This window comes from Pogona vitticeps, chromosome 15 (genome assembly GCF_051106095.1).
Source record: "Pogona vitticeps strain Pit_001003342236 chromosome 15, PviZW2.1, whole genome shotgun sequence".
NCBI lineage: Eukaryota > Metazoa > Chordata > Lepidosauria > Squamata > Agamidae > Pogona > Pogona vitticeps.
In genome coordinates, this window is record NC_135797.1 from 676,650 (window position 1) to 699,726 (window position 23,077).

General features: G+C 49.3%; 2 protein-coding genes and 1 long non-coding RNA gene across 3 annotated transcripts in view; 1 reads left to right on the forward strand and 2 right to left on the reverse strand.

Annotated features, from left to right (window-relative positions):
* Positions 1-16,567, reverse strand: part of SV2A (synaptic vesicle glycoprotein 2A) — a 31,852-nt gene extending 15,285 nt beyond the window's left edge. The window contains exons 1-3 of the mRNA XM_020798182.3: positions 11,853-16,567; positions 9,847-10,071; positions 2,688-3,628 (exon numbers count right to left, since the gene is read on the reverse strand). Of these exons, the coding sequence (XP_020653841.3) occupies positions 2,688-3,276 (589 nt within the window). The 5' untranslated portion in view covers positions 3,277-3,628; positions 9,847-10,071; positions 11,853-16,567. The remainder of the gene's footprint in view (positions 1-2,687; positions 3,629-9,846; positions 10,072-11,852) is intronic.
* On the forward strand, positions 3,689-17,626 carry LOC144584915 (uncharacterized). The gene is made up of 2 exons (XR_013539401.1): positions 3,689-9,438; positions 9,766-17,626. It is a non-coding gene; the product is annotated as an uncharacterized LOC144584915 (long non-coding RNA).
* Positions 17,338-22,258, reverse strand: SF3B4 (splicing factor 3b subunit 4). Its single transcript, XM_020798312.3, has 6 exons — positions 22,130-22,258; positions 20,764-20,892; positions 20,093-20,635; positions 19,716-19,907; positions 18,757-18,927; positions 17,338-17,839 (listed from the first exon to the last, which is right to left on the reverse strand). Exons 1-6 carry the CDS (start codon positions 22,161-22,163, stop codon positions 17,655-17,657), a joined length of 1,254 nt encoding a protein of 417 aa, XP_020653971.1. The 5' UTR covers positions 22,164-22,258; the 3' UTR covers positions 17,338-17,654.
* Between the last annotated feature and the right edge of the window lie 819 nt (positions 22,259-23,077).

The window sequence follows — 23,077 nt, forward strand, 5'->3', positions numbered from 1 at the left end:
GGAACGGCTTTGAATTTCAGCTGGGCATGACAAGAGCTTCAGATCTTCAAGCACCCATGTGTTTCCCCAAAAGAAGACCCTCTTTCTCCGAGGGGGAAAGTTATTATGTTGACAGCTATTCTGCTATTAAAAGTCTTCCTTTACGATAAGTTGGTGGGCATGGAAACCTTTGTGTGTGGGGGGGGGGAGAGAGAAGGAATGGACAAAGCCTCTCCTCGCTGTAACCACAGCTGGGTAACCTGTGAGTGGCACGTCACGACCGCCAGAGGAGAGGGGTCCCACCCAAGGTCCCTCCAGCCACCGCTGTGAATGAAGGGCCACCTGCTGCTCCCCAGGGCTGACCCGAGTGCAGCAGCGGTCCAGCAGCTTGACAAGATGTAGCAGCTTCTCAGGTTCTTGTGTAAATCGGAAAGAAGCATGAGGACTCACAGCCTTGAGTTTTTGCAGAAGCGTCATAGCTCAGCGAGAGTGCTGGCTTTGCACGGGGCAAGGCCCAGATTCAGGGGCGAGGAAAAGATTCCTGCCTGAAACCCTCTGCCAGTCAGGGTGAGGGCAGAAGAAACGGGGGCAGGCCTGCCGCTCGGCAGCCTGAATCAGCTCTCAGCTTTTGGAAGATGACGGACATTTGACTAGAAAGTGGCAGACGAGGGCAGGGCTCGCTGCCTGCATGAGATGTGTGTGGGGCGAGACTAAGCACACCACACATGGTCAGAGACTCTATTGATCCTCCCACGAGACTGGAGAGAATCAAGGCCCCAAAAAGAAGACGAAGAGACAGACAAAGCTGAAGTGCGTTTGAGCTGAGTCTCTGCACCGGAAGCAGGGCCCCCCCATGGTGCCATTTTGGCTGAGCACCCCTGAGCCAGCCGCCCATCCAACAACTGGAAGGAGCCACACAAACCGGACTGCCTCTTCTCCCTCACCCCCACCCCACCCACCCCCCGTCTCTAAGCCTAAGGAAACCCTTCGACTTTGGGGGGGGCTCGACAAAGCCTTGCGATGTAACTGGGAGTCGGGCAGGGGGTGGGCAGAAGTGGCTGGACACCAGCTTTGCCGCAGTGCAGTGCACGGGCAAATCCGGCAATGAATTCTGCTCCCAAATGCCAGTGTTTCCCCTGCACGCGCACCACCCCCACAGATCCTTCTCCATGTCCCACCCCCGCAAAAGACATCCCCCCCCTCCTCTGCCCGTGGTTTCTTTCACGGAGGATTTAATTCTGCCTAAGCGCTCTGGCTACAGCATAGCCAAGCCCCAGCAGCGCCTCTGTGGAGGGGAGAGATAAGCTCGGGGCCACTGCTATTCTGACACATGATTCTCAAGTTAGAAAATGGGGAAAGAGAGAGAGAGAGAGAGAAATGGGCAAGGGGAGGAGATGAGTCACCACCTGTCGCAGCCCTGCCGGGTTCTGGAGCCTCAAGCAGGAGTCAAGTGTGGAAAACAGGAGCACGCAAGACATGTCTGGAAACGCAGCCCCTCCTCGGATCCCAGAAAAGGACTCAGGCTTGGGACTGAAAGCTCCAGATGTTGTGATGCAAAGATACAGCAGAGGGACAGATTGCCTCTGAGCATGGGGTGACTTCCTGGTTTAAAAACTGGCTTTCAAAGGAGGTTTTTAAAACTGCTTTCTAACCTTTTTATATATTTTTTTCCGCTGTTGTATATTGCTTTGGGAACCCAGATGAACAGAAGAAGGATAAACAAGGACCCTAAATAAAAGCATAAAAATTAGCCTCGCTTTTCTGAGCTTGAAAAACAAAACAAAACTGGAAACCTCCAAAGCCACCACCAGGCCATGCTGGCAGGGGGATTCTGGGCATTGTAGCTCCTCAGGGGCCACTTGCCATGTTCTCTTCCTCCTTGGATGGAAGCTGTAGGAGAGGCATGGTGCTTATTTTGGCAGGCTGCCCGTATTAACAACAGATACACACAGAGATGCCCATAAACCCTGCATGCAGTTAGCTAGCTCATCAGAAAGGAAGGGAATGACTTCACAAGGAGAGAATTGAAGGTGGGTGCCCCAGAACTGGTATTCCAAAGCCTTCTACATCATCTCATGCTGGGGTGTGTGTGTGTGTGGACACACACAATCCCCCCCATTCCTTGTATTAGCCTCCTAGAAGTACAATATGCAGCAATCTCTTTTTTTTAAAAAAAACAGCCTTTCCCTTATCATAGCTTCCAATTCACCTTCCCACAAAAGCTGGCTCTCTCCTATAGATCTAGTCACACATCCCATCATACGCAGGCCACTCCTTTCCCACAACCTCCCTGCAAAGTGCTGGAACCCCTCAAGAAGCAGCTAGAATCCGTGGCCTGAACCCAGCAGGTAGTCAAAGTGAAGGGAGAGCTACTGAAATCTGTGGAACCTTCTTAAGTGTCGATTTCCCATTCTGCCACGGATTCTGCTCTTCACGGGACTGAAATCTTCTCGGAGGTGAGCCCACCGGATACACGTCACCCTCTTGGGGAAAGAACACATTCTACGACTCCATCGAGAAAGCAGGGCAGTCCCGGATTAAGTCTCTCAAACCCCTTTAGCTCAACCCCCCCTGCTTGTGTGTCACCCAGTCTCCCTATTCCCTTCCCTCCCTGCCCGGATGCCTGACTCTCACAGCAGATCGTGGCCAAGGGCTCAGGCATAGGGCCTGCCCTCCTCCAAAGGCCTCTTGGAGTGGGGAGGACTTACCCAGCATGCCTTTGTTGGAGTCCGACAAGCACATGTCCTTCTCTGCGCTGGGAAGGACGAAGCCCACCACAAAGATCTCCACCCCGTCAGCCATGAGCGCCAGTCCGAGCACAAAGTACAGCGTCCACTGGAACTTCCCGTGCCCGCACTCCTGCAGGATCAGCTCGTACTGCTGGGCCAGCTCCTCCTTCTCCTTCTTCCGGTCGCCCGTCAGGTCCTCAAAGTCCCTGAACTCGCTCACCACCTCCTGGTGGGCCGCCAAAGGGTCCCCGCCCTTGAGGGAGTCATTGCGCGGAATGCCCTGGTACTCCCCCTCGTAGATTTCGTCGTCCTCGTCGTGCCCCTCGGTGGCGTCGCTGGAGGCCCCCTCGTCGTCCACGGAGGGCTCCCCCCGGTAGTATCCGTCCTGAGGCTGGTAGTCATCCTCGTCATCCTCTTCCTCGAAGCGGGAGTAGGAGCGCTTCGTGTACTCGTCTTGCACCCGGTCCACCCCTTTGCCCACCTTCTTGGTGGCGTGCTTCTTCACTTCCTTGGCAATGTCTTTCGCTCCACGAATGAAGGCGGTCCGGTCTTTGAAACCTTCATCCATGGCTCCGGCCTGGCTTGCAAAGGCCTTCAAGCGGCGAGATTAAAGGGAGCTAAAGGGAGCCAAAGAGAAGCGCTCCCAGAACGAACTCGGGAAGAAGTCTTCTGGGTTCAGCACTCAGGGAGGGCGGACAGCTCCTGTGCAGGGAGAGTCGCCCCTCAAGCCAACAGGCGATACTGCGACGACGCTCCAGCCGGCAGGGAAAAACCAAGTGGGGCAGGTCTTCTGGAGAGGCACCTTGAAGCGGCTTCCTGGAAACCCATCCGTGTAAGTCCCAGCGTTTAGGAGGCAGGCGTGCGAAGGAAGCGGTTCAACGGGAGGGAGGGCTGTTGCTTTTCGCTGATCAGAGATGTCCCTACCAGGGTGACAAAAGGCAGAACTTTTCAGATGTTAAAGGAAAATAGGAATTAATCGTCCTAGATACACATGTGGGAAATTAAATCTGCAGGATGAAATTCGCCACATGGGAAGTGAGGATTCAAAGGAAATTGGGCCAGAATTGCCCCTGGAGTGGATAAGCAAAACTGGTTTCTCTTAGAATGTGATTTCAACTCAAATTCACTCTCACTTTGCTAGTGAAAGTGAGGGAGGGGGGCATTTATCCCTCTGCCAAAGACCGGCTGGTGCTTTCTACCCCCAGAACTCCATAATTAAGTACCCCATAAACACTGCCCTGTTTCACTGGCATCCCATTTCGTCATCTGACAGCAACAACAGATCACTTGATCCCTGATCTACCCGCTCTCTCGACCTCCCAGTCCGAAAGACCCACCAGGCCATTGGGAGGGAGCTGAGCTTCTGCAAGAGAGAGAGAGAGAGAGATGGAACATCCACACAGAATTCCGCCGAATTGGCTGGGTGGCCAATTAAGGAAGGGTGGAGGAGACTCGTTATCTTGTGGGCATAAACTTTCTAACAAATTTCAAAGTCTTTACTCCTAGAAGCACCGCCAGCTGGGGTCAAGGGTTAGCCATTAAGGCCCCTTTGAAATAATACCAGCATAAACCTTCGCGAATACAATACCAGCATAAACAGCAAGCCTCGGATCACGTACAACTACAAACCAAGCCAGGAACCTCATGGTGCCAGAGGGACGAGCGATTGCGTGGGAGGCGGGAATTTCTCCAGACTCTTGCTCAGAGGCAAAGGAAGGTCAAGATGAGAAAGTGGAGTTTGTCAAACTGGCAATGGGCCATTCGGCTAGTTGGCAGTTCTCTCTCTCTCTCTCTCTCTCTCTGTGTGTGTGTGTATGTTTGTGAGAGAGGGGGGGCATTCCTGAAGTTCTGTTTCGAGGTAGCATTTTGGTTACCACAACAGGCTTCTCCTACAGAAGGAAAGTTACCAGTACCCCTGGGGTTCTGACACAGATCCTTACAGTCTTTAAATACATATTTATATGAGTTTATTATTTACAACGACAAAGGTTAAAAACTGTGCATGTTTAAAAAATAAACAATTCACACAGTGATGTGCAAAGGGGCCGAGAAAACTGAAGCACAACTGAAAGGTTTGTCTCGCTCGGATGACTGCCGGGTACCGGGGACAAAACAAACAAGACAGCAGAGAAGTTGATCGAAGGTTCTCCGTCTAGTCACCTGACAGCCATTCCGGCTCCCCTCAAGGGAGCAATGCAGTGGTTTTGAAAGACCAAACCAACGAAAGGCACGCAGTAGAGGTATTCCATATTCTGCCTCTTGATCATCCTCCCCAGAGGAGAACAGGGACTGGAAAAGGATTCACATGGATAAAGGCAAGAAATCATCAACTGCTCACTGAATCATTTCCCTCTTCTCTGGACAAGATGCTATTTTTAATCCCTGGCAGCAGAAACACGTCTGGCAGCAAAAGAGAGAAGGAGACACAATTTATGTCCATGAAAGGGTTTCTCTCTATCTAGACTTTTTTTTTTAAAGTGAGGGGTTGTTTTTTTTCATAGCTGGCACACCAGTCACCTGGGGTGAGTTGGGATGGTTTCCAGGTGACCAAACAGAATATTTCATCAACAATCTTTGTCTCATTCATTTTCGGTTCAACTCTACAGTTATTCGAGTTGAATGAACCTGTCAATTCTGGTTACTCTTCATCCTCTCCTCTTTTTTTAATCTTCAGCTGTTTTCCATATTGATCTGTGAATTAGTATTAGAGTTTCTTTGTGGACACATTATTATCCTCTGCCAATCTATTTGTAAGACAGTCAGATAGTAAAAAAAACAAATCCAAGGATCCAATCATCTCTCCTCCACAGGAGGAGACTCAAATCCACTCAGGGCTGCCATCTTTAGAAGTTTTGCAGTGTAAGCTTCAGGTAAGCATCCTCTGAACACTTTGTCTGGCAGACTCTGGCAAGCGCCAGTACAGTGCTAAGGAACTGAGGCTCCTTATCACTAGACAGTTCACAGTTAGGACTTAAGTCTTGGTAAAATCCCATGATCTCGCATCATCAATTGACCAACCCCCCCCCAAAAAAAAAAACAAAGGAGCAGGGTGGCAGAACAAACAGCTTCTGGGACAGCCCTGGATTAATGCAGAAATTTCTGGCAAAGGAAATTTCAGCTCTGTTTCGAAGCTGCCTCCTCCCCAGACATCAAGAGCTCTGCATTTAGCTGTTGCTGAGGCTGATTTTTACATCATTTCAGGGAAACCTTCCTGTTTTTGCAGATCTAATCTCTGCTATCCATCCTGGAGACTGGGTGCAGAGAGGGGCTTCCCCAGGTATTTGTGCATATCTATGTTTGGTGCTTCTGCTGAGGGGAAGTCATGTTTCTATTATTTAGGGGGAGGGAGGTTGATGGGGAGACAGACGGCCTCACAACCTTACCCTGATTTCCCCCTAATCACATCCCTAGGATCATAAGACATAAGACATAAGAAATTTGTCATTGCACTCACAAGTGGGTGCAACGAAATGAGGTGCTCTTCCCCAAGGTAAAACTGGACAACATCACTGGGCCCAGCTTCAAAAGAGAGGAGTTTTTTTAGGGGGGGAATAAGAGGAAAAGGTTGGGAGGCCTGACTCTCCTTTCGAGTTCAAGCATTGACTATCACTCTTTCCATCTATCACCCCAAACCTTCAGATAATTTACATGAAGCAGATCATTTCCATGTTATGTTAAAGGATATATTAAAATGATTTTTTTTCAAAGGGAAGATTTTCATTTTAAAAATCATAGTCAAGCATCAGCAGCTCCCACATGTGATGATTGAAATGCAAATCGAGGCTCTCTTGAAGGATAAAAATGAGAGAAGGAGAATATGCTGACTCGAGTGATAATGACAGAAACAGGAAACATGCCATAAAGGAAAAGACACAACCAACGGACTCACGCAGGGTTTCACGCTGTGCAAGATAATAATTTTTCTCACAAATTGCAGCAAAAAGGCCTCCACCAAATAATAACAATAACAAAACAGCAACAACAACAACAACAACAATAACCAGCTGCAATTATTCATTGTTTAATGATAAATGTGAGCTGACATCAATTGAGAGACAGAGACAGACAGAAAGAGAGGTTTGAACTTTATCTTGCCTGTAAGCCATACCTCATGACTTGGAGACGTAAGGAGCTAGGATAGGATTGGGATTTATACTCTGCATATGCTCAGAAACAATCTTTTCATTACAATGATTTAACCGTCTGCAAGGCTGGATTCTAGAAGGGCCAATAGATTTTTAAAGCTCACAGTGAGATGTTCGTATTAACTAGCAAAATGCCTGTGATCAGGGTGAGCAAACAGGGGGACTATGTATTTCAAGAGGCCTCTTGCAACGGATTGCAACACACACACACACACACACACTATCATGCATAGGGATTTGAGGAGGCTGATCCATCTCACTTGGCACACTGTCTGCCAAATCTATCACCACCTTTTCTAACACTTAGGACAAATAAACAAATATACTGAGAAACACCGTTGGGGCAGGAGCCAAAATGTGGTTTCTGCACACTGGGAACCTCAATTTCTAGAATCATGTTTTGGATGCACAGAGGGAGGGTGTGTGTGCGTCCCTTTTTAATTTTAGGTACTCCCCCACCTTCCTAGATTAAGAGAGACAGGACTGTGGGTCTGCCACATGTATGGATCAGACCCACTGCTACATCATGACTTACGAATCCAACGGTACCACAACTGAAATCGGACCAAAAGAGATTGCCTGCTATCACTCGTATCTCCCATAATAAGCACGCTTGAAATGGCCCTGAATCTCTACAGTCCTGTATCTTGAACAGTTGGGTCAGGCTTCCTTCAGTCTACCCTTGAAAGTGAGGGGGGGGAAGAGACCCTTTCCTGCTCAAGGTTAGCTGAGGATACAGAACGAAACTTTGGTTAATCGGTCTCAAGATCCAGTCCTTCCTTAAAACTTCTCCCTCTGCAGGTTTTGTTTCACCCACAGATTTTACAGACCTTTTTCTCTGCCCACAGAACTCAGGATGAGGCCCTGGAGGACCGAACGGGCTGGAATCTGCAGCACAGCCCCACCCAGAGTTATGTCCCACCGTCACATGGGGAGTGCGACCAGACATCATGAAGCCAGTGACCGAGATAGACAGGAAGGCAACATAAAATAGGAAACATTACTTCAAGATTTCCACAAGCATGGCTCTGTCCCCCTGGACCAACCTGATACTAGGGGACCGTTTAGCCCTGAACCTGCTTCAATGGGGAGAATAATCCTCTGTGCATGTGCGAAGTGCACCTTCACAGTCACTGTTCTCTCACCCCACTTTCAGGATTCAGAGAAGGCCTTCTAAGCCAGCTCAGGCAGCCTTTTAGAAAACAGCCGTTGTACAATTTACTGCTCTTTCGGTGGTTCTGTGTTGCTCTTTTTTCAGTCATGATGTGATTGCACCAACACACACAGTAACACAGAAAAAAAACCCACCCGTGTTTTGTTCCAGGGGGGAATTTGTTTTTTTCAGCTGACAAGGTAAAGACATTTTGGAAATCTTTCTAATTCATTAACATCCGGTGATTTTAGACATATATGTACTGTATATATTTTTTAAGTCTAGGGATAGCTTTGATTGCTGTTTATCTTGTTACAGTTGACAACGTGGCAGAGAAAAAGCTGTTTAAAAATTTACATTAAAAGCCTTAGGAAGTAGCTTGTAATGTGTTGCTTTCCTTCACCCCACCTCCCCTTTGCCATCAGCTTTCAAAGACATTTTCTCTCTGTGTGTCTCTCTTCCCTACTCTCTAGCTAAAGACAAACATGAATTCCAGAGATATTTTTTGGAAGTCTAATGACCTTTTTCATTATGATAGCCAAAAACACACAGAGAGAAAGCGAAAGAGAAAGAGAGAGATCATCTGAGGAAAGGCAGGGAGAGACAGAGGATAAAGTAAAAGGGATATAACCCTTGAAATTTGAGAGCAGGGAAATGACAATAAAACACCTTAACAAAACACCATTTGCAAAACCTCACCCTGATTAGCACATAAAAGGCGTTTTGTTAAACCAGCTTTCCTAAACTGAATGCCTTCCAGAGGGATTGGGCTACAAAACCCATCATCCCAACCAGGACAGCCCATGAAAGGCATTGTAGTCCCAACACATCTGGGTGTGGGAATGTGGACTCATTTCAAATTTCCAGCCGATTAGGAGGGAAGAAGGAAGAAGGCTCCCTCCTCAAACTGCTTCTTCCAAATCCTTCCTTGGACACTATGTGGATGACCTGCATTTGGGGCTGCTAAATGTCAACCATCCTACTTGTTATTTAAAAAAAGAAAAAAGGAGGGGGGGTCAGCATTCGAGGACTACAGCTGAAGCCTTATCCCCCAACACCTCCATCCTTTTCTTTCCAAACAAAAAAAGGGAGAGGGAAGCAAGTTTATTTTTAATTGTTTGGCACCTATTTTCTCCTGCCCGTCCTTCACCGCTGGCCCTGCTTAGAACACATCCTGCTTCTCTGTGTCCACGCAGACCATGCACTTCACGAAGAAGATGCTGATGGCAGAGAAAGAAGATCGCAGGACCAAACCGCTGCCGCCACCCCATCCCTTCCTTTCCAATTATTTTGTGGGCTCTGGAGGGGGGGGGGAAGTCATCCACAAGATCAAGCACAGCATCCGAGGCAGCCAATGTCTCTGATCCAAACACCTCAAGGTCACGTTCGGCCTCCATGGACAGAATCCTCCCCTTCAACTTGCACAACTGAGGTAAGCCCATCTCCACTTTGAACAGCAAGACCTGGGCAAGGGAGTCCCTCTTCCTTCAGCAAACGGGGGCTCCTGTTGGCCAGCACAAAGCCATTGGGGGGAAAAGAAAGAAAAATGGGGTAGCTGCTTCCAAAGAAAGGGGGGGGGAAGACTCCACACAAGCTGGCCAAAGGAGGAAGAGGAAGAGAGGCCGGTGCCCAAGGCAAGGTTTTCCAGGACAAAATGGCCACACCAAGAGAAGGCATTGAGAGTTTGGGGGGAGGGGGAACAGAGGCAGGAAAAAATGTGGTGATGTTTCTCGCTTCAGCCTCTTTCCTTCAATGGCAGGTTAAAGAAGCCACCCATCAGAGAGAGAGAGAGAGAGAGAGAGAGAGAGAGAGAGAGAGAAGCGCTCATCCTCCCGCTTACCTCCAGTGGTACCCAGAGCGGTCTCGTCTCCAGCGCTCGCCTCTGCTGGAGCCCAAAGAAAGCTGCAACAGGGATGCAGGAGGGACCAAAAGCGCCCAGCCTCAAGGCTGCTGCTGCTGCTGCTGCTGCTGCAACAACCTCCTCCTCCGTTGACTGATGGGAGAGTCCATTGTGGCAGGGAAGGGAAGGGAAGGGAACGAACAGAGAGGAGGCAGGGCTGGCTCTCTAAGAGATTGGGGGGGGGGAGGAGGAAGAGAGAAAGAGTAAAGGGATCGCACACAAAAACTGGCTAGCGAGAGAGGCACGGGGGGGGGGGGAGACAAGCAAGTAGGGGAGCAAACAGATCTGCTCTCTTGATTTGGGGTTCCTCACGCCCCGAGGCGGGAGGGGGCCCAAGAGAGAGAGAAAGACCTTTCAAAGATCAGCTTTCTCCTTCAAGGTTTCGGCTTAACCTCTCCCGACAAAAAGCACAGAGGACAGAAGAAGCCTTCGCCAGTTCCAGCTGACAGGGCCTCCTAGGAAGAAGGTTTTTGTTTTTTAACACCGGGAAGGGAAAACGAAAGCCTCCTCCCTGGAAAAGGCCTGGAGTGGGAAGGGGGGGGGCTTCTCTGCACCTTCTAAGGATGTGATGATTCAGAGGTATATAGGCAGCAGCGTTTGAATGCACCTTTCCTGCCCGCCCGCTTCCCCTGCCGTCCTTTTGATTCTAGTCAAGGCTTGCAGAGGGGAAACACAGAGGGAAAAGCCTCACCAGACAGGCAGGCTTTAAAAACAAACATGAACCAACTCGGTTCTTCAGCAGACAGAAAGCAACAGGGCGAGAGACCCAGGACATCGGAGAAGCACACCCGGCTGGCCACCCGCCATTCCACCGCAAAGGGCTCCACGCGATGCTGCCACAGATGGCGTGGAAGTCTTGTATGACCAAGGCTGGGCAGCAGGATTCCCATTCCCCAGGTGGAACCTGGAAGGCTCCTCCAGGGAAAGGATGCTACGATGCTTGGGTCATGTAAGAGAGACAGCAATTCCATGAGGTCCCATCATCTTACCATCTGTGAAACTGGGCTTTCACAGACTAATTTTGTTTTTAATCCAGCATGCCAGCGAAGCTTCATCTACGATGCCATCTTCCTTGCTGGAAGGGCCCCATGGACAAATTCCCTCTGACTTAAGACTATTCCCAGCCATACTAGGAACACTGAAACAACGACTCATACACGGTTTTATTGTGCATTTTGTCAAGGGGCTAGAAGTAAAATGAGATCCAGATTATGAGAGAGTCTCCAATCCTGACAAGGAAACCTGGGTCTGAAGTTCATGGAAACGCGAACGGGTGGGGCTGGAACACATTTTGTGTCATCTAAGAAACTGAAATAGTTTGAGGGCACTTAACACTGGAGGGGAAATCATCCCTTCTAGCCTGTTCTGGTGAGGGGTAACTTCCAGTCTGTACAAAAGAACTGGATGTCAAAACCGTCTCTAATGTTCTTAATTGCAGTTTTGAAACCCAGACGAAAACATTCACAGATTATTAACCCTCTACATTTGACTCTTACTGCTGATATGATTAGACATCTCACTGAAGTTCCTCAAGACAGCAGGTGGGGACTCAGCCCCATCTTTCAGCCTGATCTTCCTCCTCCCTTTTCCAACACAGGGGACACATCCTGACCTCCCTCACTAGTGGTGTCATTCAGGGCCATAAAGAATCGTCACAGCTTGCTGAAGGTGGGCGGAACTGGCGACTTACGGATCGCCCTCACATGCACATGGATGGCACTTTTGAGTGGAAGAATTAATCCATGGGGTAAAATAAGAGCCAAGGTAGATTATTCATGCTGCACATATTTTCCAACACAGAAAACCTCCAGACTCCCCACTGTGCTCCTAACCAAAATATGACACATAAGGGAAAGAAAAAGACCTTAAAGGTGACTCTTTGTTAGAAGCAGAAAATCCTTAAGAGCTGGTGGTTATGTGACTGTCGCAGCAGCAACATTTCTCACCTCCCAGAGATTGCAAATTAACTTTCTTTGATGTATTCTCGAAGGCTTTCTTTGTGTTGTGACTGATCTTCAGGACTGATACACAGGAATCCCTTTGGAGTCCCATTTCTCTGGCAAAAAATATTCCTGAATTAGGTCTCTCCAACACTCACATACTTTCAGTTATCATGGCAGCCTGCCTGTTATATCTGTTTCTGCCGTGAGCCAGTCAAATAGCCTTCTCTCCTAGTAATCCTCAGCTTAATCCTTTTATCCAGGAAGAACTCCAGATTTTTGCTATGGGGGCAGGGTGATGAACACAAATGCAAGGATTCAGGTCTCTGCAGGTTTCTCTCTCTCTCTCCCACACCCATTCCCATAAAATTAGCTGCCCCTCATCTTCTCTTATCCCAAGTAAATTATTCTGCCCTTAAGCACTACTCAAAGAAGGGGGGCTTATCTTAAACACCAACAACATAACTGCTCGGTACATCACTGCCATAATGTGGGGAAATCAGGGTGAAAAAGCTTTAAAGAGACAGAGGGGATGATGGCTTAGAACGAACAGGAGAGAATAAACATGCTTCCACCCTCCCTGTCAACAAGATGGGCAAACTCCGCCAAGGGCCGTCCTTTAATGCCCCTTTCGTTAAGTGGGTAAGAAAGCTATTAAAAGAGCAATGACCGACCCTGAGCCAACAGTGCCGTTCCTTTTAACGCCGGCTGGTCAGGACAGCTCCAAAGGCCCTGGCAGACTTTTCTGTCGTTTGGAAACAAAGACGCACTCGGTCATCACTTTTTTCTTCTTCCCTAAAGTGGATTGTAGGTAATAGGGAGATGATCAAAACATGCTTGGTGGGAGGTTAAATACCTCAAAGACCTGAAGCTGTGAAGGCAGCGAGGAGGGGTGGGCCACTCACAGTGACGGCAAACGCCACCGAACTGCCTCTGCATACACAACAGATTATTTTCGGAGCGGGCTAAACTGTTGGAAGAAGTCATCTCGGAAGGAGCTAAGGGCCGCTTTTCATTCCTCAGAAGAGGTTCCTGGATGGAGGCCAGGGGTTTAGCGGGGAACCATGCGTCCTAGAACATCCCCCTGTAACTTTTTGGTGGAAATTATTTTTCTGCTGAGGAGCTGTGAGAGAAGGTTTTAAGAAAAACTCTTTTACCACTGGATGCAGCCCATGGAACACATTATTCTCTGCCTCTGTTTTATCATCGAGACCTGACTCTAGGTTGGTATATGAATATTTCAGTTAATAAATAAATTGGCCCAACAGACTGAGCGAGTCAACATCTACCTTCACTGGAAATGTTTTCTTCCCTAAATAAATATTCCCCGTCTCTCCTCCACCTTTCTCCCCTTTTCTCTTTCTGCACCTGTAAACAGACATCCATGGCTTGAAACAGCAGGCCTTAAGAGCGCCTCTTCTGCGGGCGGTGAAATTAAAGCAAAGCATACAGCAAATTGGAGGTAAATGGTAGCTTATTATTGTCCTGTCACTAGCCTCCTCTCTGAGGTTTTGTGCTGTGTTATTTAGCCTTCTCAGAACAAAGAAAAACACACACAGCCGCCACGTAAATCAGGAAGGGGGGGGAGAGAAGCAGAGGTTCTGCTCTCCCCAGCACATCAATCTCTCAAGCAAGAGAAAGCCTGAGTCAGGAAGGCAGAGCTGACAATTACGGGGAGTGGGGCGGGGGGAGATTCAGATAAGCTTCCTGCCTGTGTGATTTGTGCTAGAGGAGCTGGGGAGAGGCAGAATGGAGGGAGGGGCTCATTGTCCCACCCTGACAAAAAGTGCAGTGATACATTTCCAATAGATGAGCCAGAAATTAACAAACTGGGTGGCTTTCATCATATTACACAGAGAACTAGGTCAGCATTTAGTTTTTAAACACTGTGGGACTTCCTGCAAGACATAGATCCTAGCAGAGAGCAAAGATGGACCTGTTATTCCGGAGTCCAAATCCCAGTCACCGCAGCACTGGCCAGGGAACTCTCGAGCCAGGCTAGCGTGGGGGGGGGGATCATGAGAGTTGTAGTCCGAAACACTGTAAGGGCCTTCTCCCTACAGACTTGTCTCATGCGGATCAGGGCCACCTATCCATTTAGCCCAGACAGGTGAGCTGTAACTGCCTGGAATTCACCCTGTTTCCTAAACCTTCTATTTTTTTAAACTGCACAGACAAGAAACTGGAACTTCTGCTCACATCAATGTTTGTGTCGGCCCATAACTTGAGTAGTTCACAATCTTTTCCACATGAGAGTGAGAGACAGCTACAATTAACATTAAAATGTTTTTAAATTAAAATTAGTTATTACATCTTTATATCTATTTTCTTGAAAAATGAGATGTAGCCAAAGAGATAAGGAGTGTGGATAAAGAAGGGAAGGAGTAGGGTTTCAAAGGTTAGAAATCTACTGGATCTGTTGGGTTTTGTTGTTACTTACATTTCTGGAGACCAGGGAGGCAGTTCGTTTCATACGTCTGCAACCGTAGTACATGAGGCTAGGACTGTACTTTCAGGTGCCAAGCTCAGCATCCTGGGGAAAAATGTCAGCCTTCCCTTTCCAAAACTACACTTCACGCCACAATAAGCAAGTTTGTAGATGGCATGTTTGTGAAAATAGGCCTGAAACAACGTGAAGGCAATTTCAGGAAGCAAAGAGGCTGCAGCAAAGTACTTAGCAGAAACTGCAGAAGCCGGAACTAGGACTTCAGCACCCAGCTGATGATTATTTCCACATCAACTGCTCGGCTATGAAACTACCAAAATCCCACCTCTGGAACATGCACAGATTGCAGTTTTTCATAGCAGGGTATTTACTGCACAACACACACTTTTGTCCCCCGCTGCCCTTTTAAGAAAAACATTTCTTACTCCACCGTCACCCTTTCAATATGGCGCCCCTGTACACAAAGACCTAAATGCAGCCAAGTCATTTCCACAGTGGGCCACTCAGATCAAACATGTTGCCACAAGAAGCCACAATCACAACACAAATCCCCTTGGGAGCACACTCTGTGGTGTGTGTGTGTGAGTGAGTATGAAGTGGCTTTTAGTCTTCGGATGACGCCTGGCAGGCGTGTGTAAAAACAAGGATGTGCACATGTACCTCGGTTGCCACCAGCCTCGTTTTTTCCGTCCAGCAAGCCACTTGAGCTCTCTTGGATGGGATCCTGTAAACGCGCTCAAGTTCCCAACGAGCTGCCCTGGACGGAGGGTGGCCCAAAGGGACGGCGGAAGGAAGAGCAACCCTCCGAAAACAGCTGTGGATGAAGCTCCCATTCAGAGGCGTCTCAGACGGTTTGTGCTCCTGTCCAGGGCACCGACGCGCAGCAAACCAACTCAGAAGCACAGCTGAAGGATCGGTTTCAGGTGTTGTGGAACAGCTTCACAATTCTGTGTCTCAGGAGTACAGTTTGGAACAAATGGGGTTCTTTCTGGAGATTACAACTCTCAGAACATTCGGAGGACGCTTGCAAGAAAGGTCTGTTCCTGGGCTGAAGCGACTGTGAAAACCAGGGTTAACCCCACTCAGGATACTCTCTAAGCCCAGTTTCTGAATAGTCACAATTTTGTTTTCAGTCTTGCTTCTTTATCTTTTAATGTTACTTGTAATTCGACTTACAGAAATTCGAAATATTACTGTTATATGCACAGAAGTCAGTTTACTGGATCAGATATTTTTCAAGCTTTCGTGATAGTTATCAGTACTCTTGACTTAAAACATATTTTTACTAAGGTTCTTTGTGTTTACTTTTAATTGTTTCTTACAAAAGACTTTTTTGTTAATGAGGCTAGGTGACGGCACAGCAAAAGAGGGCTGACATGGGGGTTTCCCAGAAATGCAGAAGGGAATGTTGTGTTCAAAAGTTTACGAACGAATGCCTCTGTGAAGATGTGCAACAACAGAACAGTTTTTCCAAGTCCTCAGCACTGAAACTTCTGAAGTGGGTAACATGTGGAGTAATCAAAGATTTTGCATGGCATTTAATTCCAAACCTCCGAGGGTGTCAATCCAGGTGTCACATTTTTCTTACAAGTTCCGCCCCCACCCCATCCCCATTCTTTCCAAAACTCTGAATTAATTATAATTTCTCACCCCTATGTTCACACTGAATAAGTTAGCTAGGAAGCATGCAAATGAGCACTGCGGATAGGACACCAAGGTTTCCAGAACACTTTTAACTAGTTCCACCTTTCTTCGGTCAGAATGCAAATCCCAGCAGCAGGAAGCATACGTGCCACCTCTGGATGCTTTAATTTCTTCGGTTGTTTCCGCTTACACAGCTGTAGTCATAATAACCACCGAAGAAACAAATGAGGCCACAGTGACTCCTTTTTCTCACCCCATGGTTGGTGACTTCTACAATGAGAGCAAATATCAGCGGGGAGAAACATTTCATGCATTTGGTTTTATTTGTGCCCTTCCACAGAATCCCAGGCCAAGCTCACCTCAATTGAAGATCTGACAGGCGGAGGCCTCGGTGAGTCTAAGGTCACAGATTACTACAGCCTCCCTTGCCAGACTCCGAGGCAGCACAGGGGCCCTCCTGAGGACACCGCCTCTGCTGACAAAGGCAGCAGAGACGGTCCCAAGCCCGGGGTTTGAGAGGAAAGACTTAGCCGAGGCAGCCTCCGGTCCTACCTGAGCCAGGCAAAGGGAGCAGCACCTTCCCGGCACTTGGTCTGGCTCAGGGAAAAGGGAGCAGCAGCAGAACAACACAAACAGGGTGTGGGTGTGTTTTCAGATGCCGCTCCAGGACGACCCTCTGAGAGAGGCAGGAAGAGACCGCAAAGGTTTGGGGGAAGCAACTGCTCGCTCCTCGTTTCCTCTCAACCTCTCTCTGGCCTCTTGGGCTCCATGGAGTGCAACCAGAGCATGTCTGGTGTCACCCTGACAAGCAGGGAATGCCAGGGGGAAGCCACCTCCCTCCTTCAGTTCAAAGAGTCTGCCCTTCCTGGCCTTGGAAGAGGAAGCCACCGTCCTAGGAGAGAAAAGGTGTGAGGGAGGGGGGCATGGAGAGGGGCTGGAGGGGGGGGGTCTCCCTGAATCAGGCATCAGAGTTTCACTGGCCTGCACCACTCCCAGAAGTTTTATGAGGTAAGTTTTCCTGTGAAACGTGATTTAGATCCATGATCTGGCCAATGAAGTTGGGGGTTCCACATGCAGCTGTTATCTTGCTGGACCGTCTGTTTCGCTGGCAGGCAGTTTTTGCTGTGAAGTGCTCGGACCAGGAGAGATGAGGCTCAGCCACTTGTATCATTTCAAGATGTGAAAGGCTCAGAGGACCAGAAGGATGAATGCCACCCCCAGCCACCGACCGTCAGGCCTGTGGGTCGTAATTACGGAACAGCTGCAGGCCTGAACGGGTCCATAACAGACAAAGGATCCTTTTGGGACCATCCAGAAACTCAGAGGGAATCCTGAGGACAGAGGATGCTCCAACTTAAGAAAGAGCCTGGTTAGAATGAGCCATTACAGAAGGTCTCCAAAGAGGGTTTTCCTCAACTTTTTATTTCCAAATTTCATCTGCATATGTCAGATTCCACAAAAAAAAAAAAAAAATAATGATAAAAAGAATCTTAAAACCTGTTCACCTCCCTTGAGGCAAAGGAACTAAAAACAGACAGACAAACCAAGGAGGAGCAAAACCCGACAGCTGCCCAAGGCAGGAGGCCGAGTTTTTCACAAAGGGAAGAGAGACAGGACTTGCCGGAATGTTTGTCCAAAGAGAAACCAAACAGGGCAGGCTGGAGGAGTCCACGAGCAGGAAGTTCCCCCACGGGCGCAGGGCGGTGAGCTTCTGGGGCCTAGGGCGGGAGGGGCCCCCGCATGGGCCCCCGAGGAGGCACCATCGGTCTCTGGGCGGGGCGAGGTGGAAGAGGGATTCGCTGGTAGCCGTAGGGAGGGGGGCGAGGGGGCCCGTTGTATCCGTGGGGTGGCATCAGGGGAGGTGGCCCACGCATCCCGTGGGGGGGCATGGGGCCGGGGTGACCTGGAGGAACAAGATGCATAGGCATTAGACAACAACCAAGAGCAGCGCCTGTGACTGCAGAAAGACAACAGCAAAACCAAAAAGATCAGCTTCCAGGATCCAGAGATCTCATCGGCACGATCACTCTCACAAACACGTGCACAAGATTTTTTTTTCCTTGCTTTCTCTTTCTCTCTCTCTCTCCCTCCTTGGGAATTTGGGGGAAATATTTTCAAGAAACCCTTGGTTTTGTGTGAAAGAAAACTCCACAGGGAACTGTCCCCATTAATGGGTCTTGGAAAAATTCTATCAATAATTAAGACTCTAGCAACTTCTCCTTCGTGCATCATGCCAGTACACAGCACAGTACAGTCAAACCACCGGTTGAAGCCTGCAGCACAAGAGAGTTCATCACCCACATTAGCAGAAAAGGAGGGGCAAGTCTTGTTAAAGAGACTGGCTGTCTCACAAACTATTTAAAACCAGCGGCTTACACACATAGCGCAAAGTTAAACAACTGACCAAAACAAAACATAACAAAACAAACAATTATAGCTTCAGTGTGGTTGTCTGCATTTCACTTATACGGCTCTCAGTCAGACAAAGTTGTTGCCCATGTACTGTGCATGTTGTTTTATTCCCCAACCCTGCTGCTCTCCAGATGTCTTGGGATACCAACGGCATCATCTCTGGCCACCAAAGCACAAGGGACGTTCCATGGTGGGAAAGGGGCAGTTACTTAAATGATATACCCTCTTGGAAAAACGTAAATGTCTGAACTCCACTGGACTGATGCAAGTACGACAAAGGCCTTTAAGGAAAAATCACACAGGAAGCAATCCAGAGGAAGATACGAGGAAAAGCCACGCTATTCATTTGCAGCACAACGAAAGACGCCATGAGCAAGACGTTGGCCCCAAAGCTTCGCCCGTGCTTACCCATCGGTGATCCGAAGTGAGGCCCTCGGGGTGGCATCCCCATGGGCGGGGGCCCAGGGTGCGGCATGCCAGGAGGCGGGCGGGGTGGTGGCTGCCCTCCTGCCCCTGGTGGCCCCGGATGGTGGGGGCCCATCCCAGGCATTCCGTGGTGGACCTGCATTTGAGGCATCCCTGGAAAGTCAACAAGATGCAGGTGTTACCACCAGCATGAAACAATGGGAGCTTAAGCAATACTGGTAATGGGGGTTTGTGATTTGCCATCATCACCTCCGCACACACTACGTGGCAGCTCACAAAATTCAGAAGGGAACCTAACAGCCATCTTGTCCAACCCCTCACAATGCAAGGATGGGAGGGACCCTTTCACAGGACTCTACCCTTCTCAGGTGGAAGGTGCCACCTCAACGCCCTCCACCTACAGCACTTCACTTAGAATGGATTAAACCATTTGTACCAGAGGATGGGACCTGAAGCAACAGAGTCAAACCACAGGGAAGAAAAAGCCAACTACCATAGGAGACGGCAAAGGGATTCAGCAGCAGTACAGACTGTCTTGGAGGGTGGTGGGATTTCCTATGCTGGGGGTTTTTAAGCAGAGGCTCAATGACCAGCTGCAATGGAGGCTCCTGCCAGGATTTCCTGGACCTACAGGAAGCTGGACTAGATGACCCTTGAGGACCCTTTCCAACTCTACAATACTATGAGTCACTTCCCAAGCCTCCAAATGAGAATCCAGGCCTCTTGTCCCCTCAGGCACTGTCTGGCCAAATCTCCTTTCTTCCTTCACAGGTTACTGAATCCAGCAAGGACGTAGAGATAGAGGAACGCCCAGCCCGAGCTGCTCAGGGCATGTCTAGCCTCGTCCATTAATGAAAAAGACTCACAAGACTATTGCAGTGAGAAGTGTTGTGATTTTCTGCACAGGCAAAAACAAAAAGAACCCAAAACACAAACCGTACCTGGATGCATCCCGCTGGGAGGGAAAGGATGAGGGTGGGGGGGATGTGCCCCTGCAGGAGCAGCTCCCGAAGGTGGTCCTGGGGCCCCGGCCCCTGGAGGCATAGGTGGGGGTGGCATGGCTGGAGGCATTCCTGGAGGCATGGCTCCTGGCGGTGGTACCGGTGGAGGGAACGAACCAGGTGGAGGGATCCCTGGGATGACAAAAGCCAGAAAATGTCAAAATACTGAAAAAAGCACACAACAAGCTGCCCTGCCTAAACATGAACAATGCTGAAACGACACTATTCCATTAAAATCTTTAAAAGTTTCACAATGGGGAGGGGGGCAACCTTTTTTTTTAAAATGGAAGATCCAACAAGGGAAGCCTGCCGCTTACCTGGAGGAGTGACTCCGGGTCCTAAAGAGGTAACAACCGGGGTTGGCACCGATGGAGGGGGAGGAGCATCGGCAAAGAGCTGATGAGGCCGGTCGGCCTGTGAGAGCGGGTTCTGGGCGGCCAGGAGGCGCTCGGCAGCTGAGCCGTGCCTCTCCCCCTTGGAATCTTTCTTGAAGGCATAGGAGACGGTGATGGGGCGGTTGCAGAGGTACTGTCCATTCATGGCCTCGATGGCCGCATCCGAGGCATCGAAGCTGGCAAAGTTGATGAAGGCGTAACCCTTGGAGTTGCCCGTGTCAGGATCACGCATGATCTTGGGGGTCTGCAGGATGACCCCAAAAGCGCTGAATGTATCATAGAGCAGCTTCTCATCGATCTCGGGGTCCAAGTTGCCAATAAAGATGTTGGCCCCCACGTCCAGGTTCTTGTTGTGGGCCGAAGCCTTGTTGACTCGGATCGGCTTCCCATAGAGTTTGATCATGTTCATAATCTTGATGGCATAATCAGCATCCTCTTCGCTAAGGAACTCCACAAATCCATACCCTGAAGAGAGACCATTGCAAAAACACCCAAATGGACGTGATCAGCTTTCAACTAGAGCCAACTAGGACTCTAACCCCAACACATACATGCACCCCTCGAGGCCGCACAGAATCGGCGGCTTTGCTTACCTTGGTGCTGCCCGGTGACTCTGTCTTTGGGCATGTGGGTGTTCACGACCGGGCCTGCCTGGAGAAAAAGTTCCCAGAGGAGCGGCTCACTGACCTTTTCATCCAAGCCGCCAACGTATACGGTGGCATCTACAACAGAGAAAATCCCACAGTGGTTACGTGGGAAGGAAGGACAAGCACTTCGCAAGACTTGTAAAAGACCATTCTAGCCTACGTTTACATGTTCATACATAAGAAAACACCCTTTGGAGAAACCATCGGAGTTACTGTCTGGAAACAAATGGGGATACCTGACCATATTCACCAACACCTGCTCTTCACTTTATGGCCTAGAATTTATAGTTTTATACCTAGCTTCAAATTCTCTTCCCTGCGCAAATTCCAGCTCAAATTTCTATACGGTGGTGCTGCACAAGCCTGGAATGAGAACTTTCATCGGCCTCAACCAGACCAGGGCTGGTTTCAGGAGGACTGTGCACTGTAGTCAGCCCTTCAAGGTGGAAAATCAATCCCCATGTACTGCATCGATCATCTTATGGCATGCCTCCGTTCCTGACCCCCTCCAACCCAAAACTTTGTGCTGGGTTTTAAACGGTGCCTCTTGAGGGCTGGAAAACGACCACACAAGACTTTATATCTGGAATACAGCTGCAGCGGTTACAATGCTGAACTACGGCAAATCTGCTCCTCAGCTAGGAAAAGGTCCCCCAGTGACCTGGGCTGAGCCTCTCCCTCTCCCTGGCCTCCCTCACAGGGTTGTTGTTGTTCTTGTTGTGAGGCTAAAAGGAGGAAGGGGGAGAGTCAGTCCTGTAGGGCCACACTATGCTCCCCGAGAGGTACAGCAGGATATAAACACCTCTCCCTAAAACGCTATGGGTTGCCTTTTGTTCTGCTGGAAACCACCCGAGTAGCCTCTGGTTAGGCGGGAGATATATAAAATAAATAAATAAACAAATAAGGAAATATGACTGCGATTATATTGCAACCTTTCTGGTCATTTCCCTATCTCTCATGGGAGGATAATGATAATAATAAAAGCAGCAACAAAGCCTGAATTTGGCCGTCCAGCTCCCCACCCTACCCCTCAAAAAAGGAAAATACACACACACAGACACAAAAAACCTTTCCCTTATAATTTAATTCCACCCTCAAGAGCCAAATGAAGAGGACGAGGGAGAGGGTGAATGGGGAGGCCCCAGAAAACACCAATAACCCCTTCAGAGCCCCTTCTTTCCCGGGCGGAGGAGGGCGTTACATCCCATAATATCCCCCTTGGGACCCAAACTCTGAGGGGAGGGGAAGTGGGGGACGGAGGGGAAGAGGGGAGCCCCCTCCCCCCCAATTATTCAAGGGGGGGGAGCGTTACCTTGGTTTCTCTCAGAGATGGGCCCCGCCGCCATTTTGGCCCCAACCTCACACTTTTTCCCCTCAGGAAGCCCGGCGGCCTCCCGACTCTCACTTCCGTTCTGGAGCGGAAGTAGGGCGGCGGGCGGGCGGGCAAAGCGTCGCCGCCAGCCATCTTGCGGCCGGGAAAAAAAAATAAAACAATCCCGTTTGATCACTGGGAGGGGGGAAGAAAGCCCCACCCGCCGTTTCCCCGCCCGACTCCCCTCAACGGCGACGACAAAGGGTCAACAGGGTGTAACAATTCTTGAATATAAGTTAAAGCTTCTTCTCAGAAACGACAAGGATAAAGTGCAAGGGAGGGCGCGGGAAGTTCCCAGCGCCGCCATTTTGAAAGAGGGCGAGAAGGAGGAAGGGTGAAGGTCCGTTAATTTTCCAAATAAAGTCATAACGAAAAAATAGCAATGACTTTCGTTTATCCGAATCTGAATGAACGTCGGCATTTAATTTTATTTCTATTATTACTTGCACATCATAAAGCTGCGCAAGCGCGCTCCTTGTTTTCGCCACTTCCGATGACGTCACCAAGACAGAATCGGGCGGGCCAATCAGCGCGAGCGTAACTCGTTGGTTCTTGCTGGCCATCCGCAAATAATCCCTTCCCGCTTCTTTGCTGCGCAGGCGCACTGGGAGTTCCTATTGGCGCATGCGCCGTTTTCGTTTCAACGTCAATATTTGTCTTTTAATCAATACGTGTGAGCTTACGACGTTTCAGAGCACCTTGAGTTCACATTGCACCCCCTTCCACCGCCAAGACTAACTAGTGCCGTTGCCTGGGGCAACACAGCCCCCCCAAGGGTCAGGAAAGACTCTCTGGTTCCCCCTGGCGACTATGCCCGACCTTGCACTTTGCAAATACGGTAGTTATAAAAAGGAAACGAGAAAAGCAATAAGGTTTCCTCGGCGTGTA